The sequence below is a fragment of the Haliotis rubra genome, unplaced genomic scaffold (assembly GCF_003918875.1).
Source record: "Haliotis rubra isolate DU_JTF1 unplaced genomic scaffold, ASM391887v1 Scf63, whole genome shotgun sequence".
Taxonomy (NCBI): Eukaryota; Metazoa; Mollusca; class Gastropoda; order Lepetellida; family Haliotidae; genus Haliotis; species Haliotis rubra.
In genome coordinates, this window is record NW_025767335.1 from 1,292,705 (window position 1) to 1,309,284 (window position 16,580).

The 16,580-nt window shown below is 39.2% G+C and overlaps 1 protein-coding gene and 1 long non-coding RNA gene across 4 annotated transcripts in view; one reads left to right on the forward strand and one right to left on the reverse strand.

Annotated features, from left to right (window-relative positions):
- The first annotated feature begins 432 nt into the window (after positions 1 to 432).
- LOC124256498 lies at positions 433 to 10,726 on the forward strand. 3 transcript variants are annotated; one of them, XM_046690487.1, is made up of 7 exons: positions 433 to 693; positions 5,726 to 5,989; positions 7,315 to 7,390; positions 7,841 to 7,957; positions 8,508 to 8,579; positions 8,970 to 9,141; positions 9,701 to 10,726. In XM_046690487.1, the coding sequence occupies exons 1-7, from the start codon at positions 564 to 566 to the stop codon at positions 9,992 to 9,994; spliced, it is 1,125 nt and encodes a 374-aa protein (XP_046546443.1). In that variant the 5' UTR covers positions 433 to 563; the 3' UTR covers positions 9,995 to 10,726. The 3 variants fall into 3 exon arrangements, with proteins under 3 accessions (XP_046546443.1, XP_046546445.1, XP_046546444.1); XM_046690489.1 differs by having other exon boundaries at positions 434 to 693; positions 5,750 to 5,989; XM_046690488.1 differs by having other exon boundaries at positions 436 to 693; positions 5,747 to 5,989.
- The window catches only part of LOC124256501, a 53,639-nt gene continuing 42,987 nt past the window's right edge, over positions 5,929 to 16,580 (reverse strand). Inside the window, exons 3-4 of the long non-coding RNA XR_006892935.1 lie at positions 14,254 to 14,258; positions 5,929 to 5,999 (exon numbers count right to left, since the gene is read on the reverse strand). This is a non-coding gene — a long non-coding RNA (uncharacterized LOC124256501). The remainder of the gene's footprint in view (positions 6,000 to 14,253; positions 14,259 to 16,580) is intronic.

A 16,580-nucleotide genomic window follows, 5' to 3' on the forward strand; every position in this document is an offset into this window, starting at 1 on the left:
TTTGTAACACTGTATTTACATCATGAGACCAAGCTGCCAAATTTGGACTCCACTCAAAAAACCAAAACAAAATACCTTACTCCAAAACAGACTTAACAAATAAAGTTAACAAGATAACAATAAATAAGTTCAATTATAACTGGCAAATAATAGGAAAACATTATCCCCACTTATTATACTTGCTTGCATAAGCTTGCACTTGCTTGCATAGGTTATTTCATATAATCGCAGTCTCTACCCTGACATATATATTCTCCTTGCTTCAAATTGTTGTATCACTTGCTTGATAACGGTGTTAGTACCTACACCGAAACTTGGACCGTTTGTTAGATCGAAACAGACTATAAGTTATTCCCCTATTGTTATTGCGATTTTATATCCCGAACTTAAAGCGTCCTGCAAAACGGGAACGCCCCATCCTACCACCCCCATCCCCCCAACCTCGTGTCAGGTGAAGGATAATATAAAAGGGCCATGGCTGAGTCGACGCATGCTCAAACAGGAGGTTCGTGTTGGATGGCAGGTAGAAATCATTGAGTCGATGTCAGAAGATCCACTCAGTCATGGCTCTCCGAACGAAGGCAGTTGCCATAACTCTTTTAGGTGCCGCATTGATTGCGTCTTTATTTCTGTTTTCTACAAGGGATCGGACTGCACTGAACAAGGAAATCAGTCATATGATTTCAAATGAAGGTAAGGAATGTATCCTTTTACTACCCGCCACATATACCTATTACTGTGAGACTCTTGCCTCCATGTCGCGCTTGTTAGCACGGCCTGCTTCACATAATGGGAGAGATCTTCATATGAATAGAATTGTCAGGTTCTAAAATGTGATCGTGCCTGGTTCATATAAAATATATACGCGCTTCAGATTTTATCGAAGGCTCGTAATGTTAGCTATCGGCCTACATTAAGAGGGTGTGTCTCAAACCTGTTATCCGGTTCGCCCTGACCACATTTAAACATGCTCGCAGGTTTCACCAAGGTGGTAAAGTACTAATCTGAAACGTCATCGACACTGGGTGGTAACCTCCCATTACCCCTACATGCCACTGCCACCCCTACAGCTTATAACAACATAGTTTATGGTCTGTTGCATAACTAATCTCCTGCCTGTTACCTATTCCATACAGTGGACTGGTCCACTTAAGATGCACAACATGACACAAGACAGATTTTAAAAGTGACTTTAATACATGTGTTATCACAAAGTACCACATCATTGAGATCAATTGTCAAGTTTTTCAGTCTATTTACATTCAGTGTTTTAATCATCTCATCTCATATCACATCAGGATAAGAGAAAAACCAAATTATTACATTATCAAAAGTGTGACCTTAATACATCACACATTGAGATCAATAATTGTCAAGTTTTTCAGTCTATTTACATTCAGTGTTTTCATATCATCATATAAGGATGAACAAAGATCACATTATCACAAGTGTTTCATATCAACATATCAGGATGAGAGAAAGACCACATTATTACATTATCACAAGTGTTCAAGTGTCAGTGTTACAGTCTATCCAAGCTTGAGCAGGTAGCCGACGGCGTCAAGAAACTGAAGAGGGGATTTCTGTCCACGCTGAAGCTGTTCCTTGAGTCTGCACAGACGGTTGTCGATCTCTCTGTACACTCGTTTTCTGTTTGTTGGCGCAGCACCAAAGTCAATCTGAGCAATCCTCACTCTCTCGGCGTGTTCGACTCTCCTGATGACTTCTACAAATCTGTAGATGTTCGGGTGCCTGTGTGGAATTTCTCGATTCAGACGGTTGTGGAATCCTTCCAGGTTGTTGTTTGTCCTCGGCCCAGCTGTCAAGTTGTGGTTCCACAGGTGAAGAAAAATCTGGCAGTGTCGTCGACCCATGTTGTCACGATGTAGTCGTTGAAGTCGCCAGCTCTTGGGACGTCAGGAGTGTCATCCATGGCTTCAATCCAAGTGTCTTGGACCGCGGCTTGAGGAAGTAGAGGTAGTCCAGCTGCTCTCCTGATCCACTTGGTGACTTCGGGGTTTTCCTTGTAGGCAACAGCTAGTCCAAGATCCTGAACCTTCCTCCAGATGGCTTGACAGAAATGGAAGAAACAGCCCTTCACGTCAGCAGTGGGAAATTCTGTTTCTATGGCGTGGATTGCTGCTAGCTCAAAATCGGTCTGGATGCAGGCAGGATCAAGCGGTCTGTTGAGTCTCTGCTGAACTTCATCCTTGAGCAATCGGAAGAGTCTGGAGTAGGTTGTTGTCTGGCGGTCCGGAAGAAGGGCGAAGATGAGGGGATATGTTGAGCTGCCACGTCTTGCATGGATGATGTATACTTGATTCCACAGTGCAGGACAGGCTGTGAAAGTTCCATCCATGTAGAGGTTGTCAGCTGACTGCAAGGCTTCAAGACTCTCTTGTGTTCCGAAGGCCAAGATCTTGTCGTCATGGCCGTCCGCAAACAGGAGGAATGGTCTACCATCTGCTGTCTGCGTCCAGGGATCTTGGAGGTCGACTTCTGATCTCGTCTGTGGTAAGACAGGAATCGTCTTCTGGCGGTGGCGGTACAGGGCACTGCTAACAGATGGAAAGGAGGGCATGGTACGTGTCTCGTCATCAGTCAGGTTGGTAAGCTCGTTGTTGTAGATGGTGCGCATCGGTATTGACTCCTCCCTGGCTCTCTTCCTCAGGTTGCTGACAAACCGGACCTTCTGGCTATCCTCTGGTGGGTGATTGTGTTCAGTCGTATTTCTTACCACATCGCCAACAGTTGTGACTCTTCCTTTGCATGTTGACTGCACACACTTCCAGTGTACACAGGTCTGTCGCTCAACATTCTTAGTGTGAAGATATCCATCCAACAGAACTTGACGGCTACCTCTCCGTGACATAACAAACTCAACATTGCGAAGACCAGCCATGTTGATGCCATGTTTGTTTCATGTCAGCACTTATATACTGTATGGAACAATCTCAATTTCCTGTATCATCTCCACGTTTTATTTCTCTCAACTTCTCAACATTGTAATATATGTAACATTAAAGTGCACTATAACAACTTTTCTTAACAACATTTAGCAATCACAACACTTTTCCAATTGTATGTTTCTTCTACTCAGGGTTGAGGTTTGTTTTCATCATGAGACCACTAATTTCCTTGCCACAAAAGACTAATCACATTTATGCATCCCTTGATCTCATCTATGCTCCATGCACTAATCCCTCTTTAGGATTAGTCTATTATATCAGACAGGTAAATGCTAGGTGTTGTTTTAACTAGCTGTAGGGGTACTGGAGTGTAGGGGTAGTGGCATGTAGGGGTTATGGGTGTGAACCAGGGTTTTGATCAGCTTGACTTAACAGGGCGGATTGGCATTCGGAGCCTCCAGTAAACTAAATCAGACATGCGTGTAAAAATCTGTATATTGTTAAATGTCTGAACTGCCCAGACGGGTCTCTATTTTCTTTCAAGTTTGGACCGGAGGTCTTGGGTGTAAATAATTCGATTCGATTGTTTATTCAGTAGAGACTTGGGCTATATGCCCCTCGTCATCATTTTACACTGTATACATGATAGAATATGGTTATCCATTGAAATATACATATTTTTTACATTTACAAAAGGAGGCTGGAAAATATTTTTTCGGTACTTACATGCATAACTTTATGTATTTACATAATTTTGCAATACTATAATACAGGGACAGCTCGCCACGGAGTTGTTTCTGCGTGAACTCAGATCCTCTCTGAGTTTGAATGCACGGGGATCCCGCAGTTCCCGAAAACATTTCTAGATAAAAAAACCAAGACTACTGCAGAGGATGAGGATTCGTTGCATATTCGACATATAAACAGAAAACCTAGACGTGAAAGAATATCTGTGTATATGTATATATATGTTCATGAAATAAGGCTACCGGTACATCTGTCATACCAATACAATTACAAATGGACATATAAGTTTGCCTGCGAGTTCAAATTTTCAAATGATGATTTCTGCCTCAATTTCCTCGAATCCAAAGTAGACATTAAAATGGTTCCTAGGACAATTGAAATGGAATATGATGGATAAATTAGTTGGCTTCATATATGGTGAAGATATTGTTCACATAAGTTCAACTTTTAACAATGTATTTCACACACGATATGAGTATTTCATTCATTTGCATTCAATCATGCATCAATTATCCCTCATTCATACGTTCTTTTGATAATAAATAATACCTTCAAGGCATATCATGAAACTTTAACCCGATTATGCTTTCTTTTGGCATGCCACAAGGTTTTGGCAGACATATATTTCACAAACTGAATTCTCCGTAAATACACTAAACTCTTTCAATCAGAGAGCTGCTTTCCGCAGATTACCCTGAATGTCAAACTGAATCTACTGCATGCTTAGTAGCTATTTATAACACATGTAATATGTGGGATTACTCTCTTTGATCTACACACATGGACGTAACCCGTGAAGATTCGGGTTCGAATTGGTCTTCAGCAACCCATGCTTGTTGCTATCCTAACGGGATCGGGTGGTCAGGCTCGCTGACTTGGTTGACTCATGTTATTATATCCCAGTTGCTGATGCTGTTGATCACTGGATTGTCTGGTCCAGACTCGATTATTTACAGACCGCCGCCATATAGCTGGAATATTGCTGAGTGTGGCGTTAAACAACAAACCAAACATCAACTTGTGCGGTCTGATACCACAGGTATTCTGGGGTATCACTTGCATCAAGAAAACAATACAAGCTTGATTGTAAAATAAAGCAACGAGAGCCGTTCTCTGTTTTTGACCACAATATTGATTATATCTTCCGATGATAAAAAATAAAGTTTTATTTTATGACAAATACATGTTGCTATGGTTTTCCTGAGTTGCTGCAAAGTCTCATGTCTGTACTGACTTAAGTTTGGCTTACCGTTCAAGTCAAGGTTAAACGGTCTTTGAAGATGTGCAGCGATAAACATGCCATAAAACGCTAATCATAGATTCTAATCCCTTCTCCCCATGGCTTGTCTTACACGTGTTTCACCAGTATGCAAATTCGTCTCATGTGCCTGTGGTGCAAAAAAACGTTGATCAGTTTAATATGACATCGACACCAATGTTCACATACTTTAATGTCATGTGTAACTAAATATCACCGCGCAGCCTTGTGTCGTCTTTAGGGATGATATTCTCACTTATTACTTTCCATATACCGGATCATTGACCTAAATGATTATTGTCCCTAATACAATGAGTTGGGCTGTCTTTAAATATGTGTCAAGATAAAATTAGATAGTTAACGAGTTGTAAAGTTTCGATGTTGGAGACTTGTTTGTTGCAGGTGACAATGTAAGCTTTGGATCCTCAGCAGTTTAGTGAAACCGACGAGCGCATATGAACAAGTTACCTGTGTTTGGATTTTTGAAACCAGTTCAAGTCTGTGCACAGATTTCGTAACTGAAGATTCACGAATGTAATATCATAATTCCATTAGGGTCACGCGTTATAATTTCACAGTTGAAAGTGATGCAGGAGAAACAGTATTTTACCGTAACATCTATGTAAATTACAATGTTTATAGAAGACTATTACCTGTTGTAGAATTGCAATAGGCTACATACGATGCAATGTGTTTAACAGTATTTCTAGCTGGAAGGTATATAAGTTCGGAATGAATTTTGAAGACTTTTCTTTTGTTTACTGATGAATCAAGTACGGTCGAGTTAATAAATATAAAAGTATACTTTCAGGTATAAAACTTTTACTTTCAGTAGAAAGAGAGAAAACGCAGAACCTGGGAATGGGAGACACTGCAAACAACAGGTACCTGCAGGTACCAAAGAACACACTAACCGAACTTTTGGAATCAGTGAAAAGTCTGAAGACAGCTTTTAAGACAATGCGGAAGGGAATGGAAGAGAGGGAAATGCAACTTGAACGACGGGTTGAAGGACTTCATAATCAACTGGGCGACGGTCAAGATAATGTGGACACTAAAGATGAATCTGGGAAAGGTACAAATGTCTGGACAAACCGACTCGACATACTAGATGAACACACACACGCACGCACGCGTGCACACACAGTCCGAGAGAGATACACACAGACAGACAGAAAGAGGATACACACACGCGCGCACACAAACGCACACACACATTTAGACATTGTATAAGACATTGCTTATTACTAATGATTCACGCTTTCGTTTGTCGTGAGTGTACACATGTACCCACACGTTGTCATGACTGTACCTCATACTAGCTGGAATGTCTTTAAATCTGTTTCAAACAAGAACGGTTCACTATTAAAAGTCGTGTTACCTGTAGAGTGATCGTAGTTACTGGCCAAATGTAAATACGATCTGTTTCACCTGGAAGGTGCATGTCTTTGATAGTGTTTGCATTCAATAGGCATTCATTCGATCCGGTAATCTCGATTTTTCTTTGTATAAAGTATGACAACACTCAGATATAATAGTCAGCTGATTAACATATACTACTCACACTTTGCTAAGGATCACAAAAAATCCCAACTTTGCTTAAGCGTAGATTCATAATTTGAAATTGGATAAATAATAATATGGTAACCCCTCTTCAGGCAAACAACCACTTTAATCTAACCTTATGCACTTGATACATGAGTAACCATAAAAATGGTTTTCATGGCACCAATCAACCATTTTGCAAATCATGGCACGAGTCATTGACAAGTACACAACACCTGTCAATAGCAGGTATAAGATGAAATGACAAACTGAAACCTAGGATCCATCCTTACAATAAGCTTAGATATTAAAAATCCAATTTGACCCCACATCATAGTTTTCTGTTGAATCCATGATTTGATCCTTAGCCAAGTGTGAATAGTATACTATGCCCAATTGTTTGATACGCTGGTTTAGAAGTTTGATAATCACAATGTTACAGCTTCCTTAACATCTATGTACTTCTAATGTCATTGTCAAGCAAGTCTATGAATCTGTGGAAAGGTCGCCTGTGTACAGAATAAAAGAAATTGCATATCCATTAAATTGTATTCAACTTCTTGAATGCCAATCAAAGTATAAGGAAAGAAAGCAACTTCCCCGATGAACACCAGTATTACGAATGGTTAAAGGATAAGATTCATTGTTGTTATCATGAGTGCATACCTCAACATTGTGGCACGTGTATTAAAATAATTGTCCGAGTTTGCTGCGATTACACATGCAACATGCCACACAGATGTCAGATATTACTGCATGAATTTGAGTGTGTGCTTTTCTTTACGAAAACTGTTGCTTGAGGAGGATTAACAGATCAGTAAAAATAAATATATTTATCAACATATCTATTTCCAGTGTCGGTACAGACGCAAAGTGCCAAGGATCCTTTACGGATTACAGAATGGTGGCAAGCCTCGTCTCTCTTGAAGTGGTAAATTCTTAAATGTTCTGACATCTTTATCTTATGTGGACTAGTTGTTGGCATGTAAACAACGTCATTGATGCGATTAAATATGTATTCTCCAAGTTAAAAGATATCCCCATTGGCTAATCAGTTCGAACGTTTCGGTGATGCAAAATGTATGGGATGAAAAAGACCTGTAGCATACATTGTGAATGCGTAATTTTGACTCCAAGACGGTTTGTATGTTTCTTGCAGTTCATATATATGATGTAAAGCGCGAACTATGAATTCACCCTCACGTTCACTCGAATTTAAATGAGTTGCCTTTGATCTCCTTTTTCAAATGTGAAACTTTAAAGACTAAATGTAATAACAATAAATCATATAGCACTGTTAGAGTAATACTTCTTACCTACAGTATTATGTGAAACAGATGAGTGTGGAGTCATTGACAGGTACTGTATCTGCTTTCTACAGGGACTGGGAGAAACCCCCGGAGTACACGTGTGGCAAGATGGAGATGAGAGGCAGCTGGCGCATTTGTAATGACAACAACTTTGAGGTCAAACCACCGTGTCTGGTCTATTCCTTTGGGTCAGTAGAAACTGATATTGACACAACTGTCTAAACCTGAACTAGAGTACGTGTTAGACGAATGTAGCTTTTGTACATTCTATGAGACGTATGGCCATCTCTACGCATCTGTTCATATTTACATTTCTGGCTTTATGTGAATTAATGATCAACCTTCCTCCTCATCCCCCCCCCCCCCCACAATAAAACAACACCGACAACCAAATCAACAACAACAAAACAAAACAACAAACACTTACCCCCAATCCCCAACCCTCACCCCCAAAGCCAAAGAACCCCCAAAAACCGACAACACCCCCAAAAAACACACACAAAAAAACAGAACAAAAACAAAAACAAAATCAAACAAACACAAAACAAACTTAAAACAAAAAAACACAAAAAAGAAGACAACTAAAAAAAAACATCTCCAAGAACCCAACAAACTATACGTAAATTTTGTTAATACCTAAAAATGTTTAATTAGAAGCATGCAGCTTTTCATAGGCACGACTTCGAAGTTCAAATATGTTGCATTATGGTAATTAGCAGGTATTGTAATTATTTGTAGGATCTGGAAAGACTGGTCGTTTGATGACGCAATGGGAGCTCTTGGCTGTGAAGTTCATTCTTTTGATCCAAGGTAAGAATAATGAATTAGAATAGCCCGTGACACCTTGCTACACCCATGTCCATGTATTACCATAGTTACAATAGTAAACGAAACGCAATGATTAAATAGAAGAAATGAAGTCAATCCCATCAAAATATTTGTGTAAACAGGGAAAAGGACAGTTGATATGAAAGAGACGTTAATGTAGAACTTAAGTATCAGGACATAACACATTTTGTTAACACGTATGTTAATGGTTGGTAAAGCCAAATCTCAAACCTAAAACACCCCTGTGCAAACATGCTTGATATCTAAGTCATCCTGTTTACCTACTGAAACTTCTTTAAATGCCACGTATTCAGTAAGGTGGTTTATTTGGGTAAGAATGTCTTTCATTTCAATGATAAACCATTCGTTTAGCATCGGACTAAAGTCCTTCGACAGAAGCCAGAATGTCCACTTCCATGACCTGGCGCTGTCGTACAAAGACAGCGATACATATGTCCCACCTAAGGACAGATACGTCAAAACGAAAACAACATGGAAGATCAGACGCCTCAAGACTATCATGGAGATGCTTGGACATACAAATGTACGTACATGTAAATTACAAAACTGACTGAAATAATACTGATAAAAGTCAAGGGGAGATAACTGAGATTAACGATAGTACAACGTGACGTAAATACTGCCTCGCTGGAATATGTAGATTTGAGTCTGATACATTGGACTGGTGTGTTTGCGTATACATGTAAACACTTCATCATCATGCTCCAACGGCGGGCGGGACAACTTAGGAGTGAGAAAAAGTGAGTTTCGTTTTACGTCGCGCCCAGCAATATTCCAGCTGTATGGCGGCGGTTTGTAAATAATCGAGTCTCGACCAGACAATCTAGTGATCAACATCATGAGCATCGATCTACGCAGCTGGGATGCGATGACATGTGTCAACCAAATCAGCGACCCTGTAAAGATATCCCCTCAAAATCAAATATCCCCTATTTTTGATAAAGTGTAAGAAACATATTAGTAATGAAAATACAGAGCATGTTTTCCTCATATTATTAAATGTTTTTATTCTCGTGTGGATCGCTGGGAGGGTGGATTGTGGAAATAATACTTGTAATCTGAAACTTGTTTCTTCTTTCCAGAGACACCTGGATGTACTAAAGATTGACATAGAAACAAGCGAGTGGCCGGCAGTGAAAGACATTGCGGAATCTGGTCTTTTCTCCAAAGTCAGACAGTTTTCTGTCGAGTGGCACCTGTTTCCAACACATCCAAATAGATCTGAATACATTAACTGTTATACAAGTGTCATGGCCATGAAGGAGCAAGGGCTACGAACATTTAGATCACTCTTTCATAAACAGAACTATGAAGAAAAGACCTTCCGTTTCCAGGCAGATGTCAACTACGTGAATATATTACATAAAGGCACATAGCACTGCATTTTGATGTAATGGCCAGAAGCAGTTTTAAAGGTGATAACCAGATGGGATCATACGCTGTGTGTGTAGGAGCAGCACCAGGAGCTAAAGCTGAACCAGAGCCTGAGCACGTATCAGAACTGCAGTCAACGCCAAAACGATTGTGGCTAAATTATGGAAAAACATAAACGGAAAACCGTACTTTCTTCGTTTAACCTACAAGCAGCAATATTGACAATGTAGCGGTGATGCCAACATACGTTGAAATGGCTGACTATAAAGGTAAGCTGGAGCGTGTTTCAGCCTCTACCTTTTACCACATATTCAGCTTTAGTCAGGGATTTGTTCATGGTTGAGGGCATGGGTAGTCCAGTCATCGGAGACGCCAGAAACTTGCGATCGGGTGTTCGAATCCCGGTCTGCTCAGATCATGTTTCTATGCTTGCGCGCAACCTTATCCGCACACACGGGTTTCACCAAACAGAGAAACGTCTACATCACTTGGGGCTTTCCTCACAGATCACGCTCACCCATTGCTCATGTTTACATTTTCATTTGCCTGTTAACAGATGTACACTGTCACTCATTTTAGCCATATGTACGTATTAGATCTCATGCAGAATGCACAAAATGAAAGTTCCAGTTTTCATGACAAATGTTAAAGCTGACATTTCAAATGTGCAAAACATTCACCTTTGAGATGTTGTAACTGTGAAATACGTAATAAAGTAATACGGAGACCGAAAACTGTGTCTGCCCGATCAGTTAGAAAGTTCTTTATTTAATTTGGACCCGGCTCTTCACTGTGCATGGTCTCAAAGTAGTTAGTGAGGGTGTTACAAAGCCAGGAACTAATGTCCAACATTAACTGACGATTTACTGATGGCAGTGGGCATGCTACCAATAGGACATTATTCCTGTGATGACTGTCGACAGATTGGTGTATGAAGTACGAGGAATTATATGAGAAAATGGAATTTTCATAAAATGCGTGTCCCAACAATTTCATGATTTCATTAGGGAGGTTTAGAATTTACGTTTAGAACGCATGCTTGTTCCAACACGAGTTCCCGTGAAGATCCGAGTTTCCGTGAAGATCTGAATTCCTATGAAGATCCGGGTTCGAATTGGTGTTCAGTAACCCATGCTTGTCGTAAGAGGCGACTAACAGGATCGGGTGGTTAGGCCCGCTGACCTGGTTGACACATGTTACCGTATCCTAATTGGGTAGACTTATGTATTGTGTGTTCACGATTGATGTTGATCACAGGATTGTCTGATCCAGATTCGATTATTCACAGACAGCTTCTATACAGCTGGCATATTGCTGAGTGCGGCGTTAAACAACAAGAAAGCAAGGAAATGTAAAATATCGGACAATTACTGCATAAACGTTCAATAATCTAAACATGTCCACGACGTGATATGGATGTCTAACAATTTTGAGATAAGATGACCTAGTTCTTCCTTCTATTCATTCCACTGCCTACGTGTACGTGTATATGTAAGGACTATTCCACTTATTCTCACGAAATGTGCACCAACTGATAACTGACTGGAACTGGTAAAAAAACTAAAGTTCTTTGTTTTTGATGATAAGTCATTTTATTGTTAGAACATCATTTATTGTTCAGAAAAATCAAACTATCAAAAGTCAATTGTCAAGGAAAGAACGAAGATCATCAATCATGATTGGGTACCAAAATTTCAATTTATAATCTACGTGACACCATCAGTATAACACCAACTGCAAAACAGAAATCCCAAGATTAACTTGATGCAAATTGTGACACATGGTCCTTTTGACGACAGATACCAAGGCTTTGCTTAGAACTAGTTGTGGTAAGTGTCACACAGAATTATCATGTTTACAATGCCGCTGTAGATCACAACTTTGTAATAAACGTTACTGTCATTGTAATCTACGTTACTGAAATGAGCGAAAACGAATTTGCATAAATTGATCATCAAACTTACTATACATACGTTTTGTTTAACTAGGTGTTACTGGAAATATATATCGCATAAGTTGTTTTCTGTATTATATTTTATATACAACAAAACTTGACCATTGTACAACTTACAATCTTGTAATCTACTTTACCGTATCACTGCCACATGAAAATAGAAATTTAGAAAAATTACTGGTGAAACATTTCTATACTATTACTGTGACATTAAAAGATGCAAAAGTGATTAACAGTTTCTTCGTTTCATTCAATATTTAAAGTACAGACTGTACAGAAGCACAGCGAATATTCATCCAAACTGTAATCATGTTACCTGTTACCTACGTTACCTCGCGTTACCTACAATGATAAGCCAATTAAAAGTAAATGAACATTTAATGTTAAGAAGAGTTCATGCCATAACTTTAGACCCATAAAACTGTCCTACCTGAGTAGTAGTCGCGAAAAGAAATATGCTCCTTTGGAAATGAGGTCACGTAGATTACATCACGTAGATTACACAAACGTCCCTTAGCACCCACCAAACGTTTAAAGTTTAATAGAACAGCATCTCCTTCACTTAGTTATTACTACTGAATAGGTCCATTCCTTTTAAAACCCTTATGGTGACACTGGGTGTACAGTTTTTATCTTATGGTGGTCACGTAGATTACATCCTTAAAACATCTCTACAACTTGAAACATGTAAAGTATCATGGTGGGAAATCGGCTGAAATTCAGTGGCTATGAGATTGATATTGTATTATCCCAATATAAAACTGTAAATAAGGCATACTATCTCATAATTACACATAATTCTAAAAATAATTATATGGTCATTTCCATGAGGTAACATGGATTACACTTTAACGGAGACACCATATTGAACAAAAAATCTAAAAAGGCTAAACCATATAAAGATGTGTTCTGGGTATGGATGAACGGGGCAATACCTTAAGTAAAAAATATAATCTGTTTTGTTCACACAAGATGAATATTTACTTTGAAATATTTACTCAAAATGTTATACTATCATTGGTGATATGCACATTTTGGTGATTTTGACTAACGTTTTACCCTAAGTCACACATAAAATAACATACCATAACACTTTCTATGTCTCGGGTACCTACCAAGCCTGTCGCCTATCTTAAACATGAAATGAACAGGTTAAATCAGTCAAAAGGTATCTTTTTTATACGGGGACACATACAATTAGAAATGGTGCATATTTCGTGAGAATAGGTGATTCGTCGTTTGTTAATGTACAATAATCATTATTGTATAATGTTTACGTATCGATGTTGGTTGTTGTTTCACGCCGCACTCTGGACCAGACAATCCAGTGACAAGTGACAAGCATTGGTTAGTTGCTGAAGACCAATTCTAACCCGGAGCTTCATGGATAGCTGGGGATGGGGGGTGGGTTGAGAGTATGTTTTTTATAATTTACATCGACACACAGACGACATTAACCAATACATCCAAACTGCAAACAACCCCCTTCCACCCCTCTCCCCAACCCTGAATCCCCACGGTGAACCTGGATACAAGGTACACGCACTCAGGAAAAACACAATGCCCTATATGTCACAAAGGCCTTCACCCATCCGTCCATGTGAACCATATGTAGCTCACAAAAAACATGAGGTTGACGAGTGTACAAGGGCCGCCTACTGCTAAACTGAAGGACACACAGTAACACAAACACCGGCCTATCAAATAACCCTGACCTCTGGTTGCCAGGACGTTCCCTTACAGCTCATTCAAGCAAACACCTATTTCAACACTTCACCATAATGCTCCAACGACCCCACCCAACAAACAACGAGGGCGGGACAAGTTAGAGGGTGAGTATAGTTTTAGGCCGCGCCCAGCAATATTCCAGCTGTATGGTGGCGGTTTGTAAATAATCGAGTCTAGACCAGACAATCCAGTGATGAACATCATGAGCATCGATCTACGCAGTTGGGATACGATGATATGTGTCAACCAAGTCAGCGAGTCTGACAACCCGATCCCGTTAGTCGCCTCTTACGACAAGCATGGGTTACTAAAGATCAATAATAATGACCCGGATTTTCACAGGTCCGAAACTTTCAGTTGAATGAGAGCTACTAATGGGTCAGACGGAGGAGCTGACAAACAAATCCTCCTTAATATCTTCAAAACACCAGTGTAACCAGACCCATGCCGCTTCACTGTTGCGCTTCACTTCAACTAACTATGCTAAATTAACTTCACTACAGTATAAATCCGTTAATAAATACCTTGGGATCAAGACGTGGCTCCCATTCAATGCTTTACTTCTCCCCTCTGGCACACCATCCCTCCCTTTCAGAAGACAACAGATAACCTATTACTACTGGCGCAACATAACCCTATATATAAAGAATTTTCAAACAAATACGAGACACTGAAAAAACAATAACGCTCAGGTAATTTTAACCCAAACCATGCACCCTACTTAACCCACTTACAAAGCTTACACCACCCAAAACTAACCCCTGCAGATAAATGCTCCCTCAACAACGTAGAGCAACAATAGCCAAACCACACCCATATGCATATGCTTCAACAAACACTGACAACATCACGGGGACAATTGTTCTTGCCTCACACATAAATGTCATTTTCTGATTGGCTGAGCGCTCTTCTATTATTTTCAATGTACCCCGCTTACAAGGGAGTAACATTTTCTATGTCATAGTCCGTTTGAGTCAAAGTCTCCCCAATGAATTGCACTCTAACTCAAAACAAATAATCGTAAATGACTCAAACCAACGCGAAAGTTAATAGGAAAAACACACCAACTCGGCAGAATTTTGCCATATTGTCTTTCTCCAAAATAGAAAAGTTATTTTACAAACCATCATTGATTTCATTAGCTATATCACGATTTGTGACAAGGATGTAGGGAGAGCTCAGGGTTGATGTTTGTTGATGTTCTTTTCTGGTTCGGGGAACATAAAGAAACATAGAGGGTAGGCCGACATCAACCCATGACCCCTCGCGATCGTGAGCGAACAACTTATAATGTCACACCACCACAATTACCACCAAGCAACGCTACACAAATTACACCCACAGCAACTCAGCAGAACTATTAGCAATTCTAGTAGCACTTCACCAAGCAAAATACATCAAGCATGAACAATTTACTGAAGTCTTGGCACCATGTAGCCACAACATGACTTTGACGGCAACTTCTTTGCTTCCCAAATTAGTTAACAGAGTACTATCCGTGAAGATCCGGGGTAGAACATTACAAGGGGGGTACGCGCAGTAGTTGGAACAGTGAAACAAATGCATGTGCGGCGCGTGATAAGCGTTAACTTAGACTGCTGTAGAAACTAACCCTTCTTGTTCTCGGGGTTTCATTTAATGTAATACAAACCAATAATAGCGATTTGAAACTATGATCGTTTGTTAAACAACTTTTATCCTAAGTTGAATAAAATTTTGAGATTTTAATGTTCTATTGGCAAGGTAGAGTTATGAGGATTCGCAATCTTAATTTCACTGTGTTTGAAATTCATCGATACGTTTTCACTGCAAACAGACTATATATAAGAATTCAATTAGAGAGTTATTCAGAAATGACTCTTGTACATTTTATCATTTGAAACCTCAGGTTACCGAGGTCAGTTTCAAACGAAATTCCTAAGATTGAATCGATTAATATTCTATATCCTAATTCCTATATAAAGAAATAGAATATTAATTAGAATTTGATTTAGAGTTATCAAATTTATTAGGATATTTAGTTTTGTGATTGTAGACAAACAGTCTGATCTAACTAACATATCAATATTCAACAGTATTGCATTGCCATTATTTGAATAGATTTAAAAATATAGATAATACAGATATACAATAAATAGAATTGAATACATTTGCAACATTATAACAGATACGTTTAATCCATTTCATAATTTGACATTTACATGATATCATAAAACTAACAAAATTGTTGATTGTATATAAATAGAGATAACTAATAGAGAATTTTACATAAACATGTAAAATATGGTGTAATTAGAGGAATAAACGCTCAATAATCAGAACATGGCCACGACTTAAAATGGATGTCTAATAAGCTTAAGATATGATGACACAATAGTTTATTTAACTAAGCCGCCTGATGAATACAGGGTGTGTGTTGAAAGTACATCATACCACAATAGAGACGGGTTGTGTCAACATTATATTCACCGGGTAATGTAGGCAAAATGTACTTCTAGCTGGATCGAATCCATGCCGTACGGTGTACATGTTGTACACCATGGAAGTTAGACAAGCTGTTTGGAAAGAGAAGAAATAGATAAGACATGTAGAGGCAAGCAACGTATTTCATGTTTACGATCTTCACCCTTCATTCGAAGAGATACCATATTTTAACTGAACATTTTAAAGACGAGGAAAATGTTTCATTGGAAAAATATGTCGAAGCAGGTTCATTCATAGCTAGTGTGTAGCAGATAGACTAAGCGACTGATCGGCCATAACAATGTCAACATACCGGCCTAACAATGTCAACATACCGGCCTAACAATGTCAACATACCGACCTCGCCTACCGGTGAAGCTTCCCATTCATGCAATGTGTGACCAGTGTACCGTATTTATTATAGGTTAGGAATATAAAGAAAT